Source organism: Thunnus thynnus, chromosome 5, assembly GCF_963924715.1.
Source record: "Thunnus thynnus chromosome 5, fThuThy2.1, whole genome shotgun sequence".
Taxonomy (NCBI): domain Eukaryota; kingdom Metazoa; phylum Chordata; class Actinopteri; order Scombriformes; family Scombridae; genus Thunnus; species Thunnus thynnus.
This window is the reverse complement of record NC_089521.1, coordinates 11,729,171-11,744,935: the sequence shown is the minus strand read 5'-3', so window position 1 is coordinate 11,744,935 and position 15,765 is coordinate 11,729,171. Positions and strand designations below refer to the sequence as shown.

Below are 15,765 nucleotides of genomic sequence, written 5' to 3'. Positions count from 1 at the left end.
AGTGAAGAGAAAGCATAAAGCATGACTCGTTCCTGATGGTGCTGCTGTATTAACATGGTATTGACTACTTCCTGTAATAACTTACTGCTGTACAGCTCAATGAAAAGCAAATCCAATCCAAATGCAGCCAGAAGTGGACATGACAGTATGCTGATGAGAGTCACCAAAAATGAGATTAAAAATGTATTCTTAATCTGCAAACCAGTAGTTGACAGAACATTGGACCTTGTGGTGAGATTATCTTGTCAACTACTGGTTCAAATGACAAAAACTAACTTTCAGTCTTGACTTTTAAGCTGACATAGACAAGAAGTCCTGAAAGTGAGAAAAATGGAAATTCCATAAAAACTGGGCCAAGGATGATTATTAGATATGATCAAAAGCTCCAGAACAACTGCTAAATGACCTTTCTGGTCAGTAACCATTGCCTCAGAATCACCATCAAACAAGTCGGTGAGGCTGTGTTCATAAATCTGACAAGCTTGCACGCTTGCTCTTCTGATTAGTCATGCTGTTTACTCCTGCCAGGAACACGCTGTTCTGGTTTTCTCACTTGTCACTTTTCTTATCTCAGTGTCTGCTGCTTTTTCTGAGGAGGTTTTACTGAGATCCCAGCTGAATCCGACACACGCTGTTCAGAATTAATTTGGGGGAAAACTCTCAAAAAGCAGACCGTTCCCCTCCCAGATACAACAGTCTGACCATGTGTGGCTATAAATGTTCCTGACTGAAACACAGCACAAAAATAACACCAACAAACATGGTGGAAACATACGGACAAACTGCTCTGAATGTGTGTCTAAATACTTCAGGAGAGCTCCTTAGTGTCTGCCTGGGACACATGATAAGTGAGAGGGGTCAACACCCGGAAGGGGGTAAAATCCAACCCAATATCAGAGGGAGCACCGCCCTGGCAACGAGACAGAAGGAGGAACTGTGTGTGTGCGTGTGTGCGTGTGTGTGTGTGTGTGTGGGGCACTGTGACAATCAAGTAGGGGGACTGATAGCATTGCTATCCTGGGTATCCTGGATATTCAGATGCATCAGATACAGGCTAATGATGCCCAGAATTAATTCGGCAAGATTCGAGGATTCAGTTTCAGCTGTGCTATTTGAAAATGTGCTCTGCTTTTCTAGATCCACTGGGTTTACTTTTACTGAAGGTTATAATTGGTCACCCACATTCTCCAGCAAGATTAATACTTTCTCAGAAGGACTCAAGAGGTTACAAAAAGCAGTAAAAAAGATTTGTGCTGGTCTGACTGCGTACCAGACTGGACAGTTTTAAAACTAAACACAAACCAATCAGAGCAGAGAAATTACATCGTACAAAAATCCAAGCACATGATCACTAAAATGTACTGAACCACCGACATGTCTGTCTGTGACTCCACATCTCAGAAATTATATATTTTTAACGCAATGAAATTACAGTGAGATTTTTACAATGTTAACTACTGCAAGGACATTACCTTACCAAAACGTCATACAATAAGTGCATTCAACCTGCGTACGAACAAGAACTTGATGTTTTCAAAAACTTAAAACTGCTGTTTAGAGCAATATGTGACATGCTTATGAACCATAGTCAAAGTTTGCATATGTCTATAGGTTGTGACTCAATCAACCAAATAGAGATTTTATTTTTCATCAAATTATTTGAATCATATTTAGAGGGTTTAGAGGTACAACATGTCCAGTAATTCACAAGAAAAAAACTAAGTGTAGAGGAACAAATAGAGCTAATTTTATGGAGCAAAAAAATTGTTTTTCCTGCTTTTTTATCCTGTTAATCATCCCATGACAGTTATCTTTTGGGCCCTTGGTGGTCTCGACCCTCTGGATGTTTCCATCTGGCTTTAAAGCAAGTGAGATGTTAGTAATTGCTTGTCTACTGTATGTGCAGTCTGAAGTCTGTTGGGATGTGACACATTTTTTCTCAGTGGTGCAATGAACTAATCTTCATGTTCATCCAACTATAAAAAAATAAAATCTGCAATATCAGCGTATTTCACTGACCTACAAATCCATTTATGTTATATTGCTGTGTCATGGTAAGTGAGAATGTGCAGGGCAGATTTTGATGATAATTACATCGCCCTGTCAGGGATGTAGAATTTATCACTGCACGAAAACACATAAATAAAAGCATCCAACAGTCCCTGGCAGACCAATTACCTGAAATGTTTAAAAAGCTCGAGTCAGACCGCTGCACAGCTGAGGATGAGGGAGGGAAACGTGCCCTGATATCGACCAGAGTGGTCCGCATCTCCACAGGGAGCAATTCACTTCCAATTAACCTTTCACCTTTGGATTCAATTTCATTACAAAAATGAACTGTGTAACATACAGTACACGGGTTTCCCTGAGGGCACATGTATCACATTGTTTTCTAATTGAATGGATGTGGTTATAATCAGCACAAACAATGAATAGCTGCATAATTATTTTGTGCAGCTGTGTAACAATCAGAAAAAAAGGACAATAACTTCTGTTCATCAGCCTTTGTTTCCTTAGTTTCTGTCATCATACCAATCAAATAGGAAGGAGAAGAAGAAGAAGAAATACTTAATTAATCTCGAGGGATATTTAATTGTCGCAACAGCACTGTCCAGCACATGCATCACGTGCAACAATAGAATAAAATTAAATACATAGTTAAATAGTAAAATAGAAAAGGTTATTATTATACATTGTGCAGTAATTATGTATGTAGTATATAATAAAATGAGAGTAGCGAGATAGATCAAAAATAATTATCCATTGTGCAATGATTAAATACATAGTATATAATGAAATATGATAAGAGAAGAATTATTATTATTATTATTATTATTATATATGATGTGCAATGTGCATTAGAAACATTCTCATTATACATTGTGCAGAGCAATAATAGTAGTTAGTGTAATTCTTAACCAGTTAAATCTGATAAAAACATTCAGTAACAATACTTCACTGTAGTATTTGATGAAATTTAAAAACTAGAACCGCCAAGGGGTCATTTTTACTCCCCTGGTGTTTTCAAATACATGTAACCCTGTTAGATTAAAACCCCTACATCTCTCAGTTCATTACTTTTCCTAAAATGGGTTTATAAATCATCTAGTGAATTATGGGGAGTGTGGGATAAAAAGAAAAAAATATCATCATTTATGCACGAAGCACTGAGGGGTCACTTTTACCCCTCATAGAAACTGCTATATAATGCTGTGCTCAACATTTGTGTCACATCTGGTTGCACACTGTGAAAGTCTAAAGCGAGTGTGCCGATTGTGAGTATGTGTGTGTGTGTGTGTGTGTGTGTGTGTGTGTGTGTGTGTGTGTGTGTGTGTGTGTGTGTGTGTGTGTGTGTGTGTGTGTGTGTGTGAAAGAGAGAGAGAGAGAGAGTGAGAAACCGCTCCGTTTCTTTATTCCCAGTATAAAACAACACATTATACGAAATTCATATTCTCACTCTACAATAATAAAATTATTTAAAAGTGTCAATTATTTAGTTGTAGCCTACAGTTAACTGATGAATTTTAAAACGTATTTGACTTTTCCAATCTGTAACGAAATAGCCTAAAGAAACTGTAAAATTAACAAACCCCATGAACTGAATTTTAAATAGTTATTTTGCCAAGTTTTACTTATTATTTTGAAAAAATAAATGAAAATGAACAACTTAACTGCTTCAAGAAAGGACATCTATGTGTTTGCTAACGCTGTTGTGGCAGTGGGTAAAAACAACCCCTGCAGCGGTTCTGGTGTTAAACCAGAGTTAATTGGCACAGACAGATTTTTGCAAACAGCAAATAATCAGTGAACCTATAACTGACCTGTTCCAGGTGACTGTTCCTGATATTCTCTGCATCTCTCCCAGCGCTGCCAGCAACAGAGAGGATTTTCCACAACCCACCTGGCCCACAATCATAGTCAGCTTACCTGACAGATGTGATATTGAAGAGAGTCAGTCAGTAAACAAGTCAACAACAGACAGAAATTTGATAAGGAAACATGTTAGGAGAGGAAATGAGGAGGCAGATTGTACATTCACACAGCCTAATGCTCACCAAACGGTATCTTGATGTCCACATTAGCGAGTGTTGGTGGTCCGTCGGTCCAGGTGAAATAACCGCAAGTTATCTGAGGAGCAGATATAGCACAAGTCACTCTTTAATAATCAATTAGTTAACATGTTGTCTCCCAAAAACTATGCAGATTTATGGTTGGACAATGAGAGGGAAGTTCCTCATTTTATGCAAGAGAGAAAGAAGAACCGATGCTATCAATTGGCCTCCATGATATGACTGATGTACAGAGAATTAATTAAGCTGACAAATCACTGGAATTCCCAAAATCCATGAAGGAACCGATTATGTAATCTTTGAAGATGCTGCTAAACAGAGACAAGATATATCATGCTGCGGTAGGGTTCAAGATACTTTGATTGATATATTCTCCATTTGTCAACTTCCCCTGATCCTTATTGGAGTCAAAAACATGACTTACAGAACACTACTTCTGCATCTCTATAGTAAAAGCAACACAACAAAAGAATAAACAGTTTTTTGTCCATTATGTAAAGAAATCTTTAAAGGTCATAACTGCTACACGGCTTGTCTGATTGTGACAAAACCGGGAGGGAAAATGTATTTTCCCCCATTTTGACCAGTCAGTGTAATTTGCGCTAACTGACCTTTAAGAAAAGGTAAAATGTTCAAAATTCATTTCGAAGGCCACACTGACTGCCCACCGTTTCTCAACTTTGATCAAACTTTGAGTGTTAATTTATCTGCTTACTGGCTGTGCAAAAGTTACATTTGAATCACTTGCAGTCTGAAGCGAGGCAAATTTACTGTTGCCTTTTGCTTTTAGTTTTCTGATATGTACACTTCTCTCCTTTTATCTCTCACCTTGATACAGATGTCTTGATCCACATCCTGGGAGGGTCCATCACCCTCATGGTCCCCCTGTGAGTCGTAGTTGTTCCAGTCGTCCCTCGGGGGGCGCTTCCGGTTCACCACCTTCAGGGGCTGGAAGAGTCGGGACCAAAAGGAGGAGGAAGACGTAGGGAAAGGTTTAGAGGATGACTAGAGGAGGGTTGTGTAACATCCAGCACAAAGGACAAAATGGTAATGATGAATACAGGAGGACGACAAGGTGGAGGAGAAAAAAACAACAACATTCAAAGCAAAGTGAGAGAGCCTGGATGCACCAGCAAGCGAGTTGCCGAGAACCGTTGTTGCCTAAAAACAAGCCAAAACAGAAAAATGTTTGCGTGGGTTTTATATTTGTACATGTACTTACCACAGCCTGGTATCTATTTTGGTTGTGATTGCTGGAGCCAGAGGTTAACATTGCTCTCGGCTCCTGTTCTTCTCCAATCTCATCACTCGAGAAAAACTCGCTGAGCTTCTGAACACTGCAAATAATACAGAGAACAAAGAAACAAGAGTCAGGTCACTAATGATGAGAAATTTAATTAAATCTGAACAATAAATCAAGAGATTGCTCGAAACCATGCTGATGCAATCAACTATTACAGCAGACACACCTGCACTGATTATAGACCTTAAAGTAGCTCACTTTAACTCTTGCAAAGACAACAGCATCCTTACTGTTTACTGCCGCATCGTTCATCCAGTGAGGCAAACTGGAAAATCAATTGAACATGGTTCACTAGGAATGAGCTTTATTTTCACTTCCCCTCTTTCACACATACTCACATATCTCTACATCTCCAAATTACAATGGCTTATCTTCTATTTCCCAAATGAGAACACATGTTTCCCTCTGCTCATGCAGGCAATCCGAATCTAATTACTAAAATCTCTCAGCTGGGACAAATTTCCTTGATTTGTTTCATTTATGTTATATGAGTCTCATGAATTAAGACATATATGTCAGAGATTTGCAGGTAGGATGCCACAGTGAACATGGTCTGTAAGATCAACTACACTGTAATAGTGACAACAGTATGATAAGTGTCCCTATTTTCACAAGATCGCCATAAACTGGATTATGAGAAGAGAGTAGCTCATGAAAAATGTAAAGTTTCAGTCTGATGCCTATGCAGCAACATATGAAGACTCTCAAAAAGAAATTAAATAAAAATAGGTTTGTTGCTGCATTGATCTTGCTCTATACATAACAATATAATGTAGTTGTTACCTTTTTTACCAATTCTATTCTCCACAATTTCTCACATTAAAGTGTGAAGATAAAGTGAGGTGCTGAATCCACATTAGGTTGTTTTTATGGTGTCTGAAAAAGTGTGTCACTTCACACAGTCCCAAAGCAGGCATCTCAAATGATCACAGGCAGCTTCTAAAATAGAAAGTCCACTCTACTTTAAATAAGGTGCTTACACCAGCACCAAACTGAATAGAAAATGTGTAATTTATGATGTGCAATCCAAGGCAATTCTGCAGCAGTTAGTTTCATCACTCCACCCACTTCCGACAGAGATGATGGGATATTAAATGACATGCTCTCATTGCCAGGACAGGCTTAAGGAAAAGACTTCTGCCTCATTGGTTTTATAAGACATCCATTCAAGACTGCTTTAATCTTTTAAGCAGTAGTTCATGATGCTAATGACCCTGCGTGTAGAGATTATCCATCTAGATGAAGTACCTAACCACTTCAGGCAAAGCAGTGAGTTTGTTTATCACAGAACAGCCAAATGGTTAAAACCTGTGTCTTAATCACCCTGTATATATTCTATAAAAAATAGAAGAGTACCTCTATAAATATTAAAACTCCATATAATATGAAAAGCAGGACATACGTGACTAGAAGGGTGACAGGATGGAGGATTTTTGTGCAAGATTAATAACTGAGGGGGAAGATCTGTAGCTCTGCAGCAGGCTAATCACAACAGATGTCCCAGCTGCCAAACTAATTGTTAAACTAATTGCTGAGATAAATAAATACAATTATTGTCACAGACCAGTGTACTAAAAAGACAGAGAAGTGAAGCCTTTTGTCATGTGAACACAGGCTAATCCAATAATGCAACTGATCCATCTAACTGTAGGTTAGTTGTTTCAGTCCAAACTCATCTTCCCCATTACTATTTTTTTCCTCACCAATAAACACTCAGTCACAAGACAAACAAACCAGTGTTACCTAGTCTATCTATAGATTAAGAAATGAAGCGTAGCGTTAGTTCAGGCAGAGCACTGAAGACACACTTGTATTGGCTGATTATTATTGGCTGTTTCTAATGTGCTTCACAAGCATTGGCTCATTCACAGCTGTGTCACTGGTGACATCCAATCATATTCATGCAGGGAGAACGCTGCGGACAGTACATTCATGACAACGCTTCTCCTCTAAATCTAACTGTATAACAACATGCTATAAATCCTTGACGTGTCAATGAAACTGTGTTCTTTATGAATTTATGAAAAAATCTACATGCATATGATGATCTGAATTTACACTCAAATGTCTGAATATTTTTTAGTTCCTCACCTAACAAGAGCCTTGACAGTGGAGCGCACCACGCTGGAGAGCAGGAAGAGGGGGGTGACCAGGATGTGAAAGAGGGACAGAGAGGCAAAGGCCACAGCTGGGGACAGGTCAGCGTCCTCAGAGATGTGGACGTGAACCACGAACGTCTGCAGGATAAGAGGAGGAACAGAATGATGGAAGTTAGTCTAAACAGCATGGATTTAGGGATGGTACAAACTCATGGCCTGTTCAAAACAAAAAAAAATCCATCAAAGATAAACAGATTCATTCTTTGGCTGTCAGCATCAATGTGTTATCGAACTTGAGCTGTCGGATCAAGGCTGAGGAGCAAGATCAAATTATATCAAAGATGAATCATTTGTCTACATTTGTCCTGTATAGTTGTCCCTCTCCTTGATATCTGTCTGACTTTTGTAATTTGTCACCACTCAACTCTACAACCATGAAGGACTTCTATAAATACAGACAGGATTTAATGTGGTGCTGTCAGTGAGCCATCCACTGTGTCTCTGTGCAATGTCACAAACATCTTCAGAGTCAGACTGTACTGTCTCTCTGTCCTTCACACTGAGGAAAGTGAACAGGATTCACTCAGCTGAGTAGTTGTTGGCTATGCTTATAACTAGACAACAATAAACACACACGTATTGAATCTTTAACTTTTAGGTGAATTAATGGAAGAGGGGGCTGCAGCCAATTCATTGGTCTGTCCACTGACCATGGTCGCTAACACGGATCACTGGTTATCATTGATCGCTGGTGCGGTTATACCTAGATAGTAATCAGTACAGTACGGTGCAACAATAAGATTATAGGCATAATTAATAAATCGATAATTGAGTATATTTAATAGACAAAGGATTACAATCTCTAACATTTATTTGGCTAACAGCATTGCCAACAGAAGGTGGAGAGGGAGGAGAAGGTGGATCAGGACCACAGAGACCATTCCACTGACCACTCATTAACTGGTCTGGCCCACTAGATTCAGTGCCCCCCACTGGTAGCAACCAGTGATCTGTGTCAGCGACAATAGTCAGTGGACAGACCACTGAATTGGCTACAACATTGGCTGCAGATTAATGGGAGAACTGGATTTACACTCACCGTCAGTACAGCTGCGATGGGAATAGCTGCATTCATGAAAACTGAAAAAGACAACATAAAAATACAGGATTGTGTGAGACACTGGAAGATTTTTTAAACAAACAATGTTATGTGGAGAATAACTATTTCCGGCTGGTGTGTGGATTTTTGTGAAGATCCTCACAAAAATAAGTAGTTTACTCATCTCAACTAAAGTTGTTTCACAACAACTCTTCCAAACCAATTCGACCAAAGTCAAAAATACATGGCTGGTGTGACTGCAAGTAAATAAAAAGTAATCACAACATCCTGGTTGGCTGAATGTTGTTAGAACATTTGTCGCAAACAACGCCTCCTTCTATTTCCTGTCACTCTCGGTTGTTTATACAGTAATACAGCAAATTCAAACTGTCATGGTAAGAACAAGGTTGTTATTGCATGTTACTTGATGTTAAGTTACACTTTGTTTCTAATACTGTCAAGGAGAAAATTGTTATTTTTCTCTCTTCCTTAATCTGCAATTATTGATTTTAGACACCATGGATTGGAGCCTTGCAGACTGAAGCCTCTGTCATTGTGAGGACGTGGAAGGAGTTAAGGAGGACAATCTGCAGAGAGCAAATAAGTATTGAGTGACCATAAAGAGCAATGGAAGTACAATAACATCTCTAATGTCTAAAACATAAGTTATCTTTACACCCAGTTATTTTTATACTTATGTATTGACTCACATATGTTGACTGGAAATGGAAAGTTTCAATAAGATTGAAATTGCAATAGAAACACGTGTAAAGTACATAATGATCTCTGGGATTTTTTTTCCTTACCATTTCAAAAGTTCAAATGTCAAGAGTGCAAAGAGTGACTTACTGGATATGGATGTGTAAATAGCGAAAGCCTGCAGGCTGGTGAGCTCTTTGCCCCTGGTCTCCTCCACGCTGTCACAGAAGATGCCTTCCCAGGCATACAGCTTCAGCAGCTTGATGCCCCGCAGCAGCTCATTGGTCTTCTTTAGACGCTCACTGGAGTATTCCTGAGAGCAGAGGGGGAGACTTTGATTATACAACTGTAACAGATGAGTAAAGAAGACCTGACAGATCAAGGAGAGATGTATTAAAAGAGGTGCAGCCAGGGGGCGACACAAGCGTAATCACTGGATAGTCTATCTGGGTTCAATTGCCAATACAAACATCAAAGCCATCAAAGCAAAGTGTTTTTCTTGGTATAAAATCGTGCTTCACAGTATTGCAGACTCAAGGAAACAGTATTATTACATTTGACTGGTCTTATTGAATTATTTAATGAACAATAGCCTTGTAGCAGTGGGCGGCAGTGGACAGCCCTGAGGCAGAATGAGCACATCTTGTGTGACTGAAAACATTTTGCTGTTTTACCTGGATAAATCACAGCTGTTATTCTCCAAGGAGATATCTAAGAGTGTGTGTGTGTGTATCTGAGATAGAGAGGAGCATGCGACATCATTACATCCACTTCATTACCAATATTGACCCTCACTGTTTGTCAAGTTCTGCATGGTCTGACAGGTCAGAGCCCACACAATGAAGAACATATTTACATTTCATTTTACCACCTGAAAACACTGGCGGGAACCAAGCACTCTGGTATAAACTAGCCTTTATTGATCAGTTTCTAAAATTTGAGGTTCATACTCAGTTACAATAGGTGGAACAAGACTATGGGCCCGTTTTGTGAATTTTTTGTGCTTGCATCTGTTCAAACAAACCCACTTGTGCCATGGTGGATGGAGGGACGCAGCTGAAGTTGTGCTTATTCTGAAAAGGTGGCACAGTGCAACTTTGGTTCTCATTTCGACATGAAATTGTGCTTGACTCCTCCTGCTTGGATGCTAGATGAAAAGTCAGGGGATTATTAGAGCTATCAAAATTCGTGCCTTGGGACAAATGAATGTCTGAACCAAATTTCACGGTGCTCCATTCCATTGCTGTCAAAATCTTTCACTCTGAAACAGAAAAATCGCCCTGCTAGCGCTAGATAAACAGTCAAATATCACCAAAATCATTAGGATATATTTATCAAATTGTGGTATCAGCATACCAAATGTTGTGCTGGTTCATTAAGTAGATGTCAAAATATATCACTGCTTGAGATACATTTTTGACCTACTCTGGCACTAAATGAAACGTCAGGGGATCAGCAAAGTCATTAGGATTAAAAAACAGGAGCACTCAGCAGGACTACTTATAAATGTAAAAGCACCCATGACGATACTCACCAAAGTGCTCTTTTGTGTTTGGGACAGCTTTGTGGCCACAAAATATTGGACAGGAGCTAACACAGCAATGACAGTTGCTCCAATCAAGGCACTCATTCCCAAGAGGTAGTAGAGTAGGATCACTCCCACAATGATCTGAGAGAGGGACACACAGAGAGAGAAAGGACCGGATATCAACCTTGCGGAGAGAAAACACAGGAATATGAGACTTCCAAAGAAGCAGGCTTCAGTCACAACACTCAATGCTACCAGCTGACCTTATAACAAGACTAAAGGTCTACAACCAGGCTAGTGGCTCCCTGAGGCTTTACTAAGACACAGTAGTGTTTTGAGATACATGCTAATATCTGCATGTTAAGATATAGTCACAATGAAGATGCTAACATGGTGACGCTAAGAACATTGCCATGTTCATCTTAGTTTAGCGTGTTAGCATGGTAATATTCTCTAGTTAGCACTAAACAAAAGTACAGCTGTGGCTTAGTTTTGCATGTACTTAGTTATAAACCAAAGTATTGGACAAATTAAAATGATGACCTAACGATGGGGACATGGATGTCTGCACTGAGGGTCATGGTAATCCATCCAATAGTTATTGAGACATTTCACTCAAAACCACATACAAACTCTTGGTACCAATAGACAAAAAGTCAGGGGATCCGCAAAGTAATTAGGATTCGTCATCTGAGGACCATGAATGTTTGCACACAATTTGATTGCAATCCACCAAATAGTTGAGATATTTCCATCTGGACTGACCAACAGGCCAATATTGCAAAATGCTAGCGTGGCTAAAAACTGTGTTAAGAAGAGCATCGCTTTCTGAGAAGCCGTGCATGCAAGGAGAAGTCACATAAAGCTTAAAACTGCCTATAACTGACTCCATTTAGAAAGCTGTCATATCTGAATCCTGCTTTGAACAAGCCAATGCAGCGAATGATGACAAACACCAGGCATTACTTTTTCAGTGGATGTACACTCTGACATTTATACACACATGCTTACAGGGGAATGCAAATGTAAAGGTGCATATTTCTTGAAGGTTATGGTTTCAAGTACACAACTAACATTGGTCAGTAAGTTGAATGAATTAAGAATGGTGACACTTAAATACTTATGAGAAGTTTTCTTCATCCTCCACAGGCATCAACTCTTTATCTACCAGTTAACAACAGAGATGAGTCATGTTCCCACCTGTCCGTCCAGCCCCTGCCATCTTTGGCATCAAACTGAACCCATGCAGATTCAGAAATCCCCAGGACACACAGAACCAGATGGAGATGGATGTGACATTTCTCTCACATCCTCTCCTTCATCCGTCACCTGATAATGTGTGCCACCGGAGACATGAGGTGGTGATGTGTGAAAGAACAGTAGGATATGATTTTCTTTCCTTTTGTAATGACTCCATTAGAAGTGTGAGTCATATGTAACTATGACATTTGCTATGGCAACAGAAATGTACAAATGTGGAGCCCACAACCCCGTCACAGTTAATGTTTGCTGCTAACATAAATCATACCTGATTTAACAGTGTCATTGTTAAGAAGCTTCACACTACATGACATACATAGCATCACTCTCTGTAATTCACTGCACCTGCTTCCTGGCTGCAAGTTGCAGCAGCTTTTGAATTTAGAGTTGAAACAATTTGACAATTAATTGATTAGTCAAACACTAGAAAATTAATTGACAACTATTTTGCCACTTTTTAAACAAATCTGCCAAACATTTGTGTGTACCAGCTTCTTAATGTTAGTATTTCCTGCTTTTCCCTGGTTTGCATCATTTGGATGTTGGACTGTTTGTTGGACAAAATGAGAAATTTGAATGTGTCATCTTGGGCTCTTGGAAATTGTGATGGTCATTTTTCTCTATTTTCTGACATGTTACTGACAAAACAATTAATTCATTCATCCAGAAAATGTTGCAGCTCTATTTAACATAAGGAGCATCTACACTTTACAGACATGGGAATATTTTTAAAAAGAGGCGAATGTATTTCTAATTTCTCAAGCAGTTATCTACCTGCTATCTACAAATACTTAATTAATTTGAGCTTTTGACAAATAATTGACTCCAGTATGATTAAGATTGGATTTCATAGTCTACGGCCAACTGGCCACATGATAAATAATTAATCAAATTTGGATTACGAAAGGATTAATCTCTAATCTAAGTATCTAACTGTGATTATTGAACCCATTGTATGCTGAAAGGTGAGCAGCACACACACAGCAAAAAGCTGTCTCTGGAGATACAGAGATGATTTTGCAGCCATTCTTCTAAGTGATACAGTGACATACTGGACTTATTTCTCAAAATGTCAGTGTGGGCCATTAATAATAAACACCAAGAGATCCATATATTAAAATGTCAAAATATATCTAACAAAGTTAAACAGCTATAGAAAACCACTGACACATCTGAGATCACTGGTGAAACCCAGCGACAGTCCTATCAGGGCAGGAGGCAGTAAAAAGGAAGCACAATGGATTCATACACAAAGCAGACAGCTGGGTAGAGACACAGAATACTAATGCAGCTCAGACCTGAGAGAAACCAGCAGGTTTAAGGATCTCACGCAGCCAGCATCTGACCTGCTGTGGCTGTGTTTTTACTCATAAGCATAACATTTACATTTTTATATCAATACCTCCTCTGTTTATTAGTGATTCTTGGCGTGTAGCAGCATCAAAACTTGGAAGCACTGCTAGCTGTGTTTTTGCCTTTAAACTGTCTGCAGAAATTATAACACTGAAAATACAATAAGGCAAAGTTTACCATATAGATGATATCAGGCAAACTAAAATGCAAATAGGCAGTGCTATCAGTTCACATATAAGCACATTTTCTTCATGTGTAACTTTATGGCAACAAACATTATGCAAGTTGTGTTTTTGGACCCCAGGATTTATCGTTGGTCCTTGGAACAGCACTTCTTGCTATAAAGAGATAAGAGAATACATTTCTCCGAACACAAGATGAGGTGCCAACACAGCCCACAATAAGCCAGAAGAAATATCAGCCAAAAAATACATGAAAGCAGTGTAATAGTACCTCAGTAAAGCATTAGCACACACACTGTGCTTGCTGCAGAAACTCATTTCCGAAAAAAATGAGCAACATTGTATCGTGAACCTGCATTGTTCACAAGTTTTATTATACTAGTAGTTCATCACCAAACTCCACTGACTGCAATTAGTCTACAATATAATGTAAATGATAATGTTTTTTCGCAGGACACTCCATGTCTTTCACAGAAATCAAACTGTATCCAGCAGATTTCCAGTGATAGTGAATTTCCATGTCAAACAAATCAACCTCATTAGTTTGCTGAGACTGTGTTTTTATGATTTATCAGGATGTCGGTTTTCAACTCTAATTTCTCTTGAGGACTTAACAGTATAGTATAACAACATTGATTATGCAGTACTGTATGACAGGAATTATACAATCCACTTATAGGACAACATTTCAAAGCATGAAGGTCACAGGTTTGCAATAAACTGCACACATTTGCAGTGAATCTATTCTACTGTAACTCCCACAGGGGCTATAACACCTGATGCTCCGTTCTCAGCCTTCACATCTCTGTATACAATCCTTTATTTTCAACATGATTGTAAAGCGAGCTTTGCCCCATACTGATGAGTCAGATGGAAAAACACAATGCACAACGGGATATGGAACAATAAAGATAGCATGCAGCACGATTCAGAGCAGTAAAATCCAGTGTAGCATATTAACTCAGGGTGACAAACACAATTTAAACAGAGCTGAGTGAAGTTTAAGACGACAGGATGCAAAGAAAACACATTGTGCAACAATATACAATGCAATGAAAGAGCAATAGAAAAACAGAAAGGTAGCAAAATGTTTAAAAAAGGCAACACATCCATAACACCAAGCAGACAAACATGTTTCTTACCTGTACTGGCATGGCCCACAGGTTAGGACACAGAAAGAAGAACCACATGAGCTGGTTGGTATCTATGGCAACCAGGTTGCAGATTTGAGCAACAGTTAGCTCGCCCATGGACATGTTGGAGGTGCACAGACGCATGATCTTGTTGTAGATTTTTGTCTGAGGAGAAAACAGCCACATTGGGATCTATGTGGACTCACAGTAGAACCTCAATATGGAAACATGTCACATGGAGAATTTCTGAAGCACCGTACCTGTATGGCCCCGCGCAGGTTGATGCCTGTTTCGATGGCCACATAGTAGGAAGCCTGGAGGAACGTCCTCTGCAGGAGCAGAGCGAAGAAGAGCAGCACGGCCAGCACATATGCATTCTCCAGAAACTCCTTGGAGGAAATGAAATAGATCCCCAGTAACCTCATCTGGAAACACAGACAGGTAGGAAGAGGGGGGATGGGGTGGAGATATCGATCGGTTTATCAGTGTCAGTCAGGCAGGAATCTCAGCAAGGTCAATAACACAGGCTGAACTCTGCAGGAATGGATTTGACTTGGTGATTTAGAGAGTTTTTTGTCAATATTGAATTTCAACTAAAATTGTTCCTGTTCATCACTTCAAAAGTCGAGGCTAACAGTATAATGTACATTTCACACCAGGCGACAACACTGCATGTGAAATGCAATTAGACTGAACTCAAGTGGAGCCCTTGCAGTGTATAATGCAGCTCATATGTATGTGGAGTGTGAGCTGGAAACCAAAGAAGAATGTAGTTCAGCTATGAGACGGTCACAGTATCTCCCACAAAGATGTATTAATTCTGCATCAGGAAAGAGATCATTCTCCCAGAAAGAATTATAAATCATTGATTAGAAATGAGCCTCAACATCACATCAACTCATCCCTGAAATCTCTCCTGGCTATCCCTTTCTCATCCTATCACCCAAAATGTGCATATTTCTCACTTCCTGCACACAAACACGCTATTATTCTTCAAAGTCATTAGTGCGAATTGCAACTATTTTACAAACAGACCTAT

The 15,765-nt window shown here is 39.3% G+C and overlaps 1 protein-coding gene across 2 annotated transcripts in view; it reads right to left on the bottom strand.

Annotated features, from left to right (window-relative positions):
* The window catches only part of abcc8 (ATP-binding cassette, sub-family C (CFTR/MRP), member 8), a 62,681-nt gene that overhangs the window by 26,429 nt on the left and 20,487 nt on the right, over window positions 1-15,765 (bottom strand). For both annotated transcript variants that reach the window (XM_067589253.1, XM_067589252.1), the window contains exons 8-17: window positions 14,987-15,151; window positions 14,736-14,891; window positions 10,805-10,939; window positions 9,421-9,583; window positions 8,572-8,612; window positions 7,465-7,610; window positions 5,293-5,407; window positions 4,899-5,018; window positions 4,056-4,128; window positions 3,822-3,927 (exon numbers count right to left, since the gene is read on the bottom strand). In XM_067589253.1, the coding sequence (XP_067445354.1) occupies window positions 3,822-3,927; window positions 4,056-4,128; window positions 4,899-5,018; window positions 5,293-5,407; window positions 7,465-7,610; window positions 8,572-8,612; window positions 9,421-9,583; window positions 10,805-10,939; window positions 14,736-14,891; window positions 14,987-15,151 (1,220 nt within the window). The remainder of the gene's footprint in view (window positions 1-3,821; window positions 3,928-4,055; window positions 4,129-4,898; window positions 5,019-5,292; window positions 5,408-7,464; window positions 7,611-8,571; window positions 8,613-9,420; window positions 9,584-10,804; window positions 10,940-14,735; window positions 14,892-14,986; window positions 15,152-15,765) is intronic.